The sequence below is a fragment of the Daucus carota genome, chromosome 2 (genome assembly GCF_001625215.2).
Source record: "Daucus carota subsp. sativus chromosome 2, DH1 v3.0, whole genome shotgun sequence".
Lineage (NCBI taxonomy): Eukaryota > Viridiplantae > Streptophyta > Magnoliopsida > Apiales > Apiaceae > Daucus > Daucus carota.
Window position 1 is genome coordinate 42,488,557 of NC_030382.2, and position 13,769 is coordinate 42,502,325.

Consider the following 13,769-nt stretch of genomic DNA (forward strand, 5'->3'; position numbering starts at 1 on the left):
TTTTACTCTAACGGTATTCCCTATAATCATCCCTATATTTGAAAAAAATAATATTTTATTTGAACTTCTACTATGATGGAGAGATAAAAAAGGGAGGAAAAATGAAAGAAAAAGAGAGAGAGATGAGGTGGAAGAAATAAGAGCTTACTTTTCTATCCTCTAAATAAGGGGTTTTGTTTTCCCTCACCTAAAAATTTTAGGTAAAGAGAGCAGGATTAGAGTGAACAATTTTTACTTAAATCCCTATTTTTGTCCACATAAGCTCATTATAGATAAATGAGATGTTCCCTTGGAGTTGCTCTAAGTACAGAACTGAAATAATGGAGATAATTCGAAATAACAGTACCAGTGAAAAGATGAATCATTCCTGAAAATGAAGTTAACACAGTTTGAACAAAAGATAAAAGATAAATATGCTAGCATCCAAATTTTCATTTTTTAAACAAATAAAGTCTTTTGGGATTTTTTTTTTATCTAAATTGGGATGGTGGGAGTATTTAAGTCCCCATTTTTGGGAATATTAAGTACTTAAATTTCTACGGAAGAAGATGGTAACGCACACTGTAATAAAGAAAGGTTCCGTGAGTCTCTTTGGCGCATTATGTGTTTGTAAGCGTCTCATTGTTTTACTGCTTTACCCTGCCTGCCACCAATATTGACGTTTGACAATGCCCCTCGACTTGGCTTTTTGTATTATTAGTAAATAAAAAACCAAAAAAATAAGAGAGGACTGCTCTAATATGCGTGAGTAGCATATGTTAAGCGGAAAAAAATTATTATACGCAAAAAAAACCCCGAGATTACCAATTTCTCAATGAAAAGACTATTATACCATTACTGTATATATATTAAAAATCTAGAATTAAATTATCCAATATATTTTTTTATTAAATATACATACTGTAACATACATGCGTAAGAAACCGAATATCTCCGGCAACTATAAAACACAGTAGAAGTAATAGTGGCACCTTAAAAAAATTGACAAATCACAACTGACAAGTGACGAGTAGGCTAATATTAAATTAAAACAATGAAAATAACAGAAATCAAATTTTAAGAATCCAAAGAGGAAATAAAAAGGGCTGAAGCACGCAGCTCCGAATCCGAAATCCCCGAATCCAATCCTTCTGGGCAAGGGATTCTGATCTCTTCAGAATATCCCACTCCCCCTTTTTATAAAACCCTAGATAATAATCTCTCATTGCCTATACACACAACTCTTTTCTCCACCGAATAAAATCCTCCAGGTAAAAATCTTTATTCGTTCATATTTGTATCCTTGTAGCTCAGATTGTCATTCTAGTAGTGTTTTTTCGTGCAATTTTTGTGTTTTTAGCTTAAAATTTGTTGAGTAAAGATGATTATTTAGATTTCGTTGGTTGATTGACTTGTTGATAATTGAATAGTTGTAGTAATAGTGGATATTCATGCTTCTTGTGCTGGCCTTATCCTGTTTTTTCGTCGTTTTGTATCACTGTTATTCCCTTTCTGCTGAGGCATATTATGTACGTGTATGTAATTTATGTTTGTTACGGCGTTGTTTTATCTTCTCCGTGTGGACGATGAAGTTTCGAGGATATTTGTTAGTTTACTGATCTCCATTCAAGACTTCGGTCTTTAGGCTCTAGTATTTTACCCTTGGATTGAGCCCAACTGATCAGTATTGACCATGCTCTGGTGCTATAATTTTTTGTTCTACTTAATAATTCATGTGTATATCATATATTAATCGAAGTTTTCTTATGTGTACTTTAATAGTCGACTTTATATACGTGATCTGTTGCATTATCTGTTGGATTTGTGGAGTCAGATTCAGAATATGATTATGATTTGGTTAGAAATATTGGACTCCTGTTAGAGTTAGGTATTTCAAAGTTAGACTCCTATTTTAGTTAGGCTAGTTTCATCTCTTATAAATACTCCAATGTAATTGTAAAATCACAACACAACAAAATTGTGAGAGATCAATAAAATTAGTGTGGCTTGTGGAGTAAGATTTTCCGAACCATGTAAACCTTCTCTGTGTGATTGTCGTTTATTTTCTTCTTCTTGTTTTTTCGCTTTTGGGTTTTGCTTTCGTTATTGTATACACAACATTATTATTGGCATATTTACTTTTAAATTTATAGGCAACAAATTTTTTTTGTTTACTATATATTTGTATATATTTTTTTTAAAAGTATTGTATTTCATCTTTCAATTCAGTATGTAGCTACGAATGGAAGTTTACTGGAATACTCAGTGTACAATCAATAAATCTGGGTAGTTCTATGCTTAGTATGTTTTCTTGAAGCAGATGAGAAGCCACACCTAGAGGAGACCTGTATATGCTTCAAACCCGAAATCAAATTTCATAACATTCCTGTTATCTGTATTGAACATTTGGAACCCCTTTAACAAATACTCCTGCAACTACAATGACAGTAAACAATAATATCAATGAACTAGGAATTTAATCACACGGCATTGTTCCCTTAGAAAATCAGACCTTCACAGCCACCACAGGTTAGTTGAGCTCCGGTGCTGGGGTGAAGATTTTAAAAACCTTAAACCTGTGCAAGCCCAGATGAAGAGTTGAAAAAAAAAAAATTATTAGGAGACATCTGTGAGGAAGAAGCTCCATCCTAGAACATTGCTCTTTTGTCTTTACACATTGGCCTAATATATGGTCGGATTCTGCAAGCAAGTGTCCCTTGATCTGCCAGAACCACAAATTATTTGTGAACTACCCAGATTTAGACACTGACATACTTTAAGCAACCTACCAGATTCCATGTTATTTACCTATATCCGATCACCTTATTCAAACTGATTTCAAGTACTCGGTTAATATGTTAACGTATCTGTTTTAACCCAAATAATATTGGTTAGCAAGTTTTTCATTCCATGACCAGCACAAAATAGGTTTAATGTGGTCTGCTGCTGGTGAACAAGGTCTCGGAACTTGTCATAGATTGAAACTCATGTTATCCCTCGAGCTGCTGGGGCACAAGCAGTCAACACTCACTAACCTTCATGCAACTCTCCTTGAGCCGGCCTTCCAAATTGATTTGCGAGAACAAATGGCTGAGATCCTAATGGCATCCCTCGAAAAAAATTGGGATTAGGATCATGAGAAGTGGTGCCACTAGTGTAGGGACTACGAAGGGGCTTGGGTAACTCTTTTACTTAACTATATGATTAATGTTATGAAATGGAATCGCAGCACTGGTCCCTGCGAGAGGGGTAGAGGAACCTGAGGCAGTACGGGGGCTAGATATTGGTGAGGGAGACATCCTTCCGTTTAACTGTTGTGGAGACCTTGGTTGTAAAAGAGGGCTTCCGATTGGAGAGACTGGGCATGATATGTTCCTTGGAATATGAATATCACTAAAATTGAAACCGGATATATTTGTATATGTCCAGATATATATATATTTTTTTTGTGTGTGTTCTTGGTCTAATTAGTTTTCCATTAAAACCTTAATGTAAGATTTTTTTTTATTTTTGCGCCATATTTTGTTCATATCATCCTTTAGGCATATGGAATTCTGTTACTAATTGTATTATTCAGGAAGTTTATCTTTGGATACTGCTTAATCCTTTTCTTCGTAGTCTTTGTCAGCTCTTTCCCATTGCGATTTTGTTCTTTTAAACCCTTGCTCTTATGTTTTGACTACTTGAATATAAATTGCAAATTGATAGATTTTCATACTCTTATGACCTAGTGTTGATCAATCCTTGTTGAAGGCAACATTGGTCTGTTCGTGTGATAAATTAGTAATAAATAAATGAATGAAACAATAAAAGAAGAGTAAAAGTATGGACTTCAGGAACACGCATTATTCATGTGCTTTTTTGTGTTTGTGTGTATGTTACGGTGTTGAAAGAAAATATCATTATAAATTTGAGTCTAGTATCTCGCCAATCAAATTAGAGTTCAGAAATATAATAATATATATGAAATTCTAATACATACAGTTCAGAAGTATCTTAATTGAAAACATACAATTTTGTTGGCTCTGGTTGTCTGCCTACATATTTTACTTTACTGTAAATTTCACTAGCACATTAGTGCGAAATATAATTTATCTCTATACAGATGTCAGTAAACCTTTTTATTGCAAACTTTCAGATGGATATGCAACATTCTGAGCAAGGACACATCATTGAGGTATGTGGAGATCTTCAAGTTCAAGAGAGGACAGCAGGCGCAAATAAAATTTGTGATGGAGCACCATGTGGATTTTCTGATGCTAAATCCAGTCCCAAAGAAGCAAAAGAAAGATCAGATTCAATGCGAAAGCTTGTGATTGCTGTTGCACTCTGCATTGTTTTTATGACCGTAGAAGTTGTCGGAGGTCTAAAAGCCAACAGTCTAGCTATTCTGACAGATGCTGCTCATCTGTTGTCAGATGTTGCTGCTTTTGCAATTTCATTGTTCTCACTGTGGGCATCAGGATGGGAAGCTACCCCTCGCCAGTCCTATGGTTTTTTCCGGATTGAGATACTCGGAGCTTTGGTCTCAATTCAAATGATATGGCTACTTGCTGGCATCCTCGTCTATGAAGCCATTTCAAGATTCTTTTATGAAACAGGTGAAGTTCAGGGCTTCCTTATGTTTCTTGTTTCAGCATTCGGTTTAGTGGTTAATATTATCATGGCTGTTCTGCTGGGCCACGATCATGGCCACAGTCATGGCCATGGTCATAGTCATGATCACGGTCATGGCCATGGCGGTCATGATCACAGCGATGCGAACGAGCACAACCATGAGCATACTGATGATATGCACACACATGGAATGACAATCAAAACTCAAGTGGTGAGCAAAGCTGGGCATTCCAAACATGATAAGAATCACCACCATGCTCATGCAACTGATCCTACCGTACCTCTGCTTGGTCCTTCCTCTGAATCTGAAGGTGAACACAATAAGCAGAAGAAGCAACGGAACATAAATGTTCAGGGTGCGTATCTTCATGTATTAGGGGATTCAATTCAAAGCATTGGGGTGATGATTGGTGGAGCCATTATATGGTATAAACCTGAATGGAAGATCATTGATCTAATATGCACTCTCATTTTCTCTGTGATTGTGCTGGGAACTACTATCAACATGTTGGGAAACATATGGGAGGTTCTGATGGAGAACACTCCCCGAGAAATTGATGCAACAAGGCTTGAGCAGGGACTTTGTGAGATGGATGAGGTTGTTGCAATACATGAGTTGCACATATGGGCAATTACAGTCGGGAAAGTGCTACTAGCTTGTCATGTAAAAGTGAAGCCTGAAGCCGACGCGGACATGGTACTGGACAAAGTTGTGGATTACATTAAAAAAGAATACAACATAAGTCACGTAACTATTCAGATTGAAAGAGAGCCACAGACTTGATGACATGCAATGAGCGTCTTGTAATCTAGTTGTGGCCCTGATGCTCTTGTTTTCAGGGGAAAAGGTCTGTTACATCACCTGGGGCTATATGATTATCATGTTTTATAAGTGTGATGTACTCGGCCAAAGATGATTTATATTTGTGTAATTTCATTTCTCATAGTATGTTTATGGAGTCCTGCTTGTGATAAAGTTCTTCCGCCAGAAAATCATGTACATTTTGCTTAAGATTTGGATTTTTTATGCTAATGTTGTTGCATTCTTTTTGTTTCTTGATTGAAATGCCAACTTGAAATAGTAAGTACAGAGCTAGAATTGCACTTGCAAAGTCATTATCAGAAAAACAGAACACTAAATAGTCGCTTGCTTCTACAGGGATATAAAATATTAATTAAATGAAATTTCTTATATTATCTTATATATATATAAACATTATTGTAGAATTTGGGAATCTGTAATAGCTAATTGATGACAATTCAGGATTTATCAGATATTTAGTCACATCGGAGATAATCGGTAAATCGACAAATATTTTTTTGAAGGATAAATTGACAATGAATTTTAGAACAGTGTATTAAAAACATAAAAAGTAACCAAAAAAAAATCGACATCAGAGTAGTAAAAGCATGATGAACATATTTGTCAAAACACAAGTGAAAGAATAATAAAAAGTAGAGCTTTAGATGAGAATAAAGAACAGATAGATTGATAGATAGAATTTAAATAGTGCATCTCACCACCTGGATGCAAAGTCTACACATTTGTGCGTCAAAACAGGATCGTGCATGACTCCTTCCCCGCCACTTGGATAGCACGAACTTGATTCTCTTGTCCCCAATTCACTCCCTGTCTCTCTCTTTTAACAGATACGCACGTTTGTCTACCCATGTTTCTAGTTCTTGCATGTCTCATCAACCTATGTATTTAAATACTTATGTATCCATTGATCAGTTCTAGAGATTAACAACAAATATGAGCACTGAGGAAGGAGGCACGCCAAAGTCTCCCAGCGGAGGCAAGGCTCCCAAGTTGAATGAGAGGATCCTCTCGTCTTTGTCCAGGAGACAAGTTGCAGCTCATCCGTGGCATGATCTTGATATCGGTAAGGAATTATACGTTTATCCTCTGACACTCAGACACGTATCCATTCTTCATTGATATATTCCTTTATCCTTGCTTGTAAAATTGTTAATGCTAAATTTAATCACGAGTTTTAACTGAATCAGGACCTGGAGCTCCCCAAACCGTGAACGTTGTAAGTACTTGCTAACACTCCTTCAATCTGCTCTCTGTTTCGGGCTCTGTCAACGTAGCTATCTAACGTCTCTTGATCAATTCACAGGTCTGCGAGATTACTAAAGGGAGTAAGGTGAAATATGAACTTGATAAGAAAACTGGTCTCATCAAGGTTGATCGTATCTTATACTCCTCGGTTGTCTATCCTCACAACTACGGATTCATTCCTCGAACATTATGTGAAGATAACGACCCCATGGATGTTTTGGTCTTGATGCAGGTTAGCTCAACTTCGATCCTTGGCCTAATATTAAATGAAATTACGATGCTAGATTGAAATCCAGTTAGCAAACCGTATACTAACTTATGCAACAACAGGAGCCAGTCATTCCTGGATGCTTTCTCCGTGCCAAGGCTATAGGACTGATGCCAATGATTGATCAGGTTCTTTTAAATGCGCTCAACAGGATCCTTCCTGCTGTAAAGATTAGTATTCGTGTGTGCTTACATTACTTTCCGATTTGAACCTTATATATAGGGAGAGAAGGATGACAAAATTATTGCAGTGTGTGCTGACGATCCAGAGTATCGTCATTATACTGATATCAACCAACTCCCCCCACATCGCCTTATGGAGATCCGTCGCTTTTTTGAAGATTGTAAGCTTATGTCTGATATATGTAACTGGATTTTAGTTTAGTATATGATTACTGATTGAGTTTTGGTTGATGAAAAATCTTAGACAAGAAGAATGAAAACAAGGAGGTTGCAGTGAACGAGTTTCTGCCTCCAGCTACAGCTCATGAAGCAATCCAACACTCTATGTAAGTTAAATCACTATGTTTAAGCATTAGTCATCCATTTGCCAATTGTTACCATTCGAAAACCAGAAAGAGTAATGTCCTCAGGAAGTAGTAAAATATCCTCTGAATCCCGCCCTCAATTGCAATGAACATGCTAAAGGAGCCTACATCTAAATTGTAGTACTGTACACTATTGCCTAAAGTTCACAGGCGCCTAGTCATAATCAGTTTATGGGGCCTTACGCGCAAGGCTTGTTCGCCTCTGGCCAGAGAAGTTTATGAATTTTTCTAAGGCTGCAAAACACATCAATAGGGAAAAATTAGGAAAGAAATGAGCGAAATCGACTCTAGCAGAAATAGATAGCCAGACGGATAACAAGGCTTAGTCATGTAAAGGCACTAAATTACCAACAAGTTCCAATCATAGTATCTTATTACGCTTAGTTATAACATTAGTTTCTTTAGTTGACAAATATTATCACTAAAATTTAACTTGCACTGCAGGGATCTCTATGCTGAGTACATCTTGCACAGTGACAAATAATATCACTAAAAATTTACCTTGCACCTGCAGGGACCTTTATGCCGAGTACATCTTGCACAGCTTGAGAAAATAGCTGGGGAAACTACTGTCCCGGTTAATAATTTTTTATGGTCGTGCTGCCAGTAACCCTATCGTCTGAGATCACGGACCAGCTGTCATTGTTTTTCCTTTTGCAAATATTGTTTGTTTATTATTTATACACTAACAAATTTTATATAGTTACTGATTACTGATAAATGCTATTTTGTTGAGTTACTGTTTCAACTGCTCTCAGGCAGTTTCTATGTAACTACTTCATACTAAAGACGAACTTCAGTTCAGAACCATGTAATAGTATTAATGAGCCAATCACATGTTTCGAATTATTCTACTAGATTTTTTTCAATAAAACTCAAATGATAAAAGTGAAACATTATCAAAGAAGAGTAGAATACAAAACTATGCTCATTACACGGTTATACTTGATCTACAATATTAATAGTCCGTTACTGTAATTGCTGTTTTAAGATCTAGGACTTTCTTCCATTATTTCTTGTTACTTTCTTCGTTCAACATATGAAGTACGCGTATAATTTATTGCTAGAGTTGTGTTTAAGAATTGTAGTTTTAATACTTCGTTATATGGTTGTACTAAATTAGTGGTTTTATTGGTGAATGTTAGTGGCTCCTGGAAACAATTTAATTTCATAAATAATGAAGAATAGAGATTTTTTTTTGTTCTCCTTGTATTGAGTGTTATGACTGGGCATAGTTTAGAAAACACATCTAGGTACGGTTCCAGTTGAGACATATTTTGAACCTCGTTTTCAAAGTGGATGCCTTCATTAGGCTCACGAGAAGAAAAATATGATTTATAGGCACTTCCAAGTGAAGGGCGAGCTCGTCCTCTATTGAATCATCTGGAGGTCCGAATTTACCATAACCAAAGTCTCTATCTTGTTGATTTTCAATATTATAAGCAACCAAATGGGTGTATTGGCGAGTTTACCCTTCTTGACATGTTTCTGCATTCAGAAAATCAAATGTAGTGACTTGAAGAGACCAACTGATGTATTTTAGTTCCAAATACTGTGGGGGTTATCACCCATATTCCGAGAGGAGTGATGTAGCCCTGATCCGAATCAACAGTGTAATGTGCTGAGAGACTTAGAGAACCACGAAAGTTTATTAGCGTGTTAGACAGTCCTGAGATCGCATCCAGCGGAAACTCAACCACCTCAAACATTTCAAGCTGAAAATCAAATGATAATAATCGAAAGTCTTGAGATAGCGTGCTGATGAAGGTGGTGGTGGTAATAATGTCGAGATGGAGGTGATGATGGCAGAGGTCGAGATGAAGGTGGTGAAAGAGGTGGAGGTGGGGTGGACGTTGGTGGTAGACACGGTGGAGGAGGACGGGAGGGATGGTGGACATGAATGGGGTGGCAGTAGGCGACAAATGTGGAGGGAGCGGCGGACATGGTGTTGCCGGAAGTGGAGGCGTCGCTGAAGAAGATGGAGGTGGAGGTGGTGTTGTTAAAAGATTTAGTGATATTGTATTTAGAATTCAATGATATTCCAACTGGATTTTTAATTTCTAGAATTAGGAATGAAATGACCGAAATCGACATTTGCAGAGAGAGCCACTGTTAGACAGAGATAGTAAGGCCTACTCATGTAGAAATACTGAGCTTACCTTGAACTATAGGAATCTCTCTACTGAGTATATCTTTCACGATGACAAATAATATCACTAAAAATTTAGCTTGCATCTGCAGTTGATCTTTACACCGAGTACATTTTGCACAGCTTGAGGAAATAGATGGGAGAAGTACGAGGTCAGTTAATAATCTTTTTATGGCCATGCTTCCAATAGCCCTATCTTTTTATGGCATCGTCTGAGATCGAGATCACAGACCAGTTGCCATTGCTTTTCCTTTTACAAATGTTATTTGTTTATTCATTACACAATGACAAATTTTATATAATTACTAATAAATGCTATATTGTTGAGCTATTGTATCAACTGCTCTCAAACAGTTTCTATGTAACTATTGAAAAATACTAAAGATGGAACTTCAATTCAGAATTCAGTAATAGTATTACCAACGTATCGGTACCTGTCTTTATATGCTTAAACTGAAATTTTTATTTAAATAATCTTTACCAAAAAGAGATGCGGCAGAGAATAAAATAAACATGGTGGATTCTTAACCAAGAAGTTGGACTGTTTCATAGAAATAAACCTTTGCCTAAAGTTTCAAGTACACATATTCATATTGGTAGTTCCAATTAAACGGAAAATCAAGTAAACTCCATGCAGATGCAATGCATAGTAAATTGTTACTACTCTTCTCCATGTAGATTCTACTTAAAGCTTGTTGCCTGTGATGTTTTATCTTCAGCGTTGGGAGGAAAACAGAGCTCTGCTGATGATACCAGTGGCTTCCATATAACGATCAACACACCTTGAAATGCAGCTACTGTCACCACCACTCAAGCTACTGCCTGGTTTCGTGATGCACTTGTCAAAGCACTTTCCCCTAACAGTCTGTTTCAACAAAAAATAGTTTTATGCAAAAGTTTAAAAGTGTTGCATGGCTGTACAAGTCAGGTGTGTCACAAAAAACTATTTGAGCAAATCCAATACATTATAAATATACTTTACAGAAACACCACATAATCAAGGACTGTACTTTCATTTAGTAAATAAAGTTAATGTGTTTACGGAAGGGAGGGGGTATTAATCGTCCTAAAACATGCATATATACTAGATTACTAATCACAAAATTTCAATTATAAACTAAACTGTTTGCAGTTTGCACCCATTTGAGCAAAAACTCTCCAAAATACAAAAACCTTTGGTTTTGATTAATTCTGTAATTTTTTGCCTTCAAAATTGACACCAGGCTCTCTGAAGCGCCCATATGTTTATAATTGCTGGAAATTATCTGAAAAAATCTATTGTATGATGTTTATAAATTTAATTATTGACATAGATGACGGGATAAAGACTATGTTATACATTCTTGAAAGAGTATCCTACCCCAACAAAGCAATATAAATTTGACATGTACTCCTATTGACAATAATTGACAAGAGTAATCTAGAAGGGGATGCACTCGGAGATGCAGAATGCAATCAAATTGCAAATAAAGTTATTTCGTCAGTTTAAGACAAGTTAGAAGATAAAGTGGTTACTGCAAAACCAAAGTGATCAGTAAGTGGCTAACAATAATCTAACTGCCCTATAACTTTAAAGGGTTTTGGTCCATGACAACTGATTGTCATGGAGCTCTTATCTAACACACAGCTCCATCACCATCAGATCTGTATTTCAAGGGCTGGGATTGAAACCTGTTTTTTTAAGTATCCGCTATAATTTTCCGCGGATAGGGACTTTCCCTTTCCGCAGAAAATTATAGCGGATACTTAAAAAAACGAAGTTTTAATCTGGACCCTTGAAATATAGATCCGACGGCTCTAGAAGTGTGTGTTAAATAACCTGTCCCTGACAACCAGTTGTCAGGGACCAGGACCCAACTTTAAAACATCACTATTCCAAGCTCAAGCTCTTTAGTTTCATTATATAAACCAACAAAGGAAAAATGGAAAACTCGGGTTACTTGAGACTTAAGAACTGGCTGAATCTAGGCTTACCCCCAAAAGCTAGCTTATATGGTGAGATGCCCTTTCTGCGACAAATTATCCCAATCAATTAAATACCCAACAATTTACATTTCATCAAGCAAAACAATATACACAAAGCTTAGCCTTGGTCCTTAATTACCAAATGTTTCGAAGATTCGAGCCTCAAAGGAGGCACTCATGTACCTGATTATTATAATATCTAAGAATTTAACTCAAAATTAAGTAAGTTGCAGCTAGTAAACCCTCATATTAAGCTAAATAATGCAATTTGTTATCAGGCAACAACTTACAAACACAATACTTACATATAATCACTGTCACAGAAACTGAAATAAGAGATAAACAAACATAATTAAATACACAATTGAGAAGCGAAAAAATCGGGGGGGGGGGGGGGGGGGGGGGGAAGAACCTCGAGAAACTCCTCAGCATAGGCCTGGGCGAGTTGGGTTTTGAGTTGGTTCATGAAATCTTCTTGAGAGATTGGAGGGGATGATCCGCCGCTTGCTGATGGTGATGAGAAAGAATCCATAATCTTCTTTGTGTTTCTTGATGAATAATTATTACCACTAGCTTTGCGCCGCGCTCTCTAAAACCCTCACCCCCTTTCTTCCCCTTTATATTATACAAGGTCCAGTATGCATCTGGCCCAACCCGACTGCATTTTTCATTAATCTCCACTAAATTGTGTATGTTGTATATTTACTTTTTGTGAAAGGTTAGTTCCCTAAATTATTTTTAATATTTTTTTATAAATTCTGATTGATAAAATTTTAGTTATATTAATATTAATAATAATATTTTTTATATACGCATAAATTACTCATCAAAATTGTTCATTTAAGAAAAAGGTTTGGTATAAGATTTGGAGTACACAGTATTATTCTTACTTTTATGTGGTGTATTTTCATGTCTCTAGAAAATACATTTATGTATTTAGATTAAAATAATGTAAAAGTATAAAAAACTTGTAGAGACGAAAATACATGATAATATCGTAACATACGTAAAAATATTAAATTTATACATATTCAAATATTGATAATTAATCATCTATATATATTAATATATGTGTTTGTATGTATTTATTTATTTTTTTATTTACAAATCCTACTATTAATACTAGATTATTTATTATGATTAGAACATATCTTATTTGCTTCAAGAAAAAACATATATTTTAAATTATTATTATTTTAATTAATTATGTCATATAGTTCGTGTCGTGTTACAATCCAAATTATTGTAAAGTTACGGATATCATATCAACAAAATTATAATTACATATAAATATTGTAATATCTAAATGAAACCGGTGTTGTAAAAAGTGGGAGTCAGATTTAATCACTAAAGTCACAGAACAATGATTAATCAGAGATTAATTGAATTGATCGGGAATTAATAGGATATTTAATTAGTTCGTCGAGTTACGGAACAGAAATTAATCGGTGATTAGGTGGCTCTTAAGTTAGATGTTAGTAAAGTATTTTAACTTATTTATATATTTTTATTTATATTTTAAAATATTTTTAGTCATTTGATATATTTTGAAATTAATTTAAATATCTTCTTTAAAGAAGGCATTAAATTATTTAAACATATCTGCAACTCTGATTATTTAAACATGATCTTAGCTGATTGAAATATAAATTAGGTTAAGAAAAATCAAACTTATTTTGTCCGAATCTAAATCCTCTAAAATTAAGAAAGCATAAATAAAACCGATCCGATTCCAAGCCGAAGCATATGAACGGATCGAAGTCCCCCTCAATTATTGATATTGGGCCGATATTAAAATTTCATATTTAAATTTTTTATATAAAAAAGGAAAATAATTTTTAAAAAATTATGAAATTATATTTTATATATACCTTAAAATATGTGCCAAACAACTAATTATTAATATGAGTTGAATTAATATTATCAGACTATAGATTTGAGAAAAGAATCCGGGAACACCGGGATACCAAGCACTATCAAGTGGAATAAAGTTTTCATAGTTACTCCCTCCGTTCTCCTCAATTATTGATATTGAGCCGATATTAAAATTTCATATTTAAATTTTAATATAAAAGAAGAAAATAATTTTTAAAAAATTATGAAATTATATTTTATATATACCTTAAAATATGTGCCAAACAACTAAAAAAAGGGTAAAAAAGAGGGGGTCAAAAGG

General features: G+C 35.1%; 3 protein-coding genes across 4 annotated transcripts; 2 read left to right on the forward strand and 1 right to left on the reverse strand.

The window, feature by feature from the left end:
* The first annotated feature begins 1,044 nt into the window (after positions 1–1,044).
* LOC108210109 (metal tolerance protein 1) lies at positions 1,045–5,642 on the forward strand. Its single transcript, XM_017381376.2, has 2 exons — positions 1,045–1,250; positions 4,118–5,642. Exon 2 carries the CDS (start codon positions 4,118–4,120, stop codon positions 5,378–5,380), a length of 1,263 nt encoding a protein of 420 aa, XP_017236865.1. The 5' UTR covers positions 1,045–1,250; the 3' UTR covers positions 5,381–5,642.
* A 591-nt stretch (positions 5,643–6,233) lies between these two features.
* Positions 6,234–8,289, forward strand: LOC108208247 (soluble inorganic pyrophosphatase 1). Of its 2 annotated transcripts, none has more exons than XM_064086341.1 (7): positions 6,234–6,482; positions 6,607–6,635; positions 6,723–6,896; positions 6,995–7,060; positions 7,155–7,275; positions 7,359–7,440; positions 7,924–8,050. In XM_064086341.1, exons 1-7 carry the CDS (start codon positions 6,353–6,355, stop codon positions 7,961–7,963), a joined length of 642 nt encoding a protein of 213 aa, XP_063942411.1. In that variant the 5' UTR covers positions 6,234–6,352; the 3' UTR covers positions 7,964–8,050. The 2 variants fall into 2 exon arrangements, with proteins under 2 accessions (XP_063942411.1, XP_017234256.1); XM_017378767.2 differs by having other exon boundaries at positions 6,239–6,482; positions 7,994–8,289.
* A 1,842-nt stretch (positions 8,290–10,131) lies between these two features.
* LOC108206418 (mitochondrial import inner membrane translocase subunit Tim13) lies at positions 10,132–12,230 on the reverse strand. The gene is made up of 2 exons (XM_017376719.2): positions 12,006–12,230; positions 10,132–10,493 (listed from the first exon to the last, which is right to left on the reverse strand). The coding sequence occupies exons 1-2, from the start codon at positions 12,123–12,125 to the stop codon at positions 10,344–10,346; spliced, it is 270 nt and encodes an 89-aa protein (XP_017232208.1). The 5' UTR covers positions 12,126–12,230; the 3' UTR covers positions 10,132–10,343.
* Positions 12,231–13,769: the final 1,539 nt, after the last annotated feature.

What these genes read in the sequence shown, in the direction of transcription:
- LOC108210109 (XM_017381376.2), top strand. Translation starts at nt 4,118, where the DNA reads ATGGATATGCAACATTCTGAGCAAGGACACATCATTGAGGTATGTGGA.
- LOC108208247 (XM_017378767.2), top strand. Translation starts at nt 6,353, where the DNA reads ATGAGCACTGAGGAAGGAGGCACGCCAAAGTCTCCCAGCGGAGGCAAG. An exon ending in GTGGCATGATCTTGATATCG is followed by an intron (nt 6,483 to 6,606) that starts GTAAGGAATTAT and finishes TAACTGAATCAG; the next exon opens with GACCTGGAGCTCCCCAAACC. An exon ending in ATGTTTTGGTCTTGATGCAG is followed by an intron (nt 6,897 to 6,994) that starts GTTAGCTCAACT and finishes ATGCAACAACAG; the next exon opens with GAGCCAGTCATTCCTGGATG.
- LOC108206418 (XM_017376719.2), bottom strand. Translation starts at nt 12,125, where the DNA reads ATGGATTCTTTCTCATCACCATCAGCAAGCGGCGGATCATCCCCTCCA. An exon ending in ATGCTGAGGAGTTTCTCGAG is followed by an intron (nt 10,494 to 12,005) that starts GTTCTTCCCCCC and finishes TTGTTGAAACAG; the next exon opens with ACTGTTAGGGGAAAGTGCTT.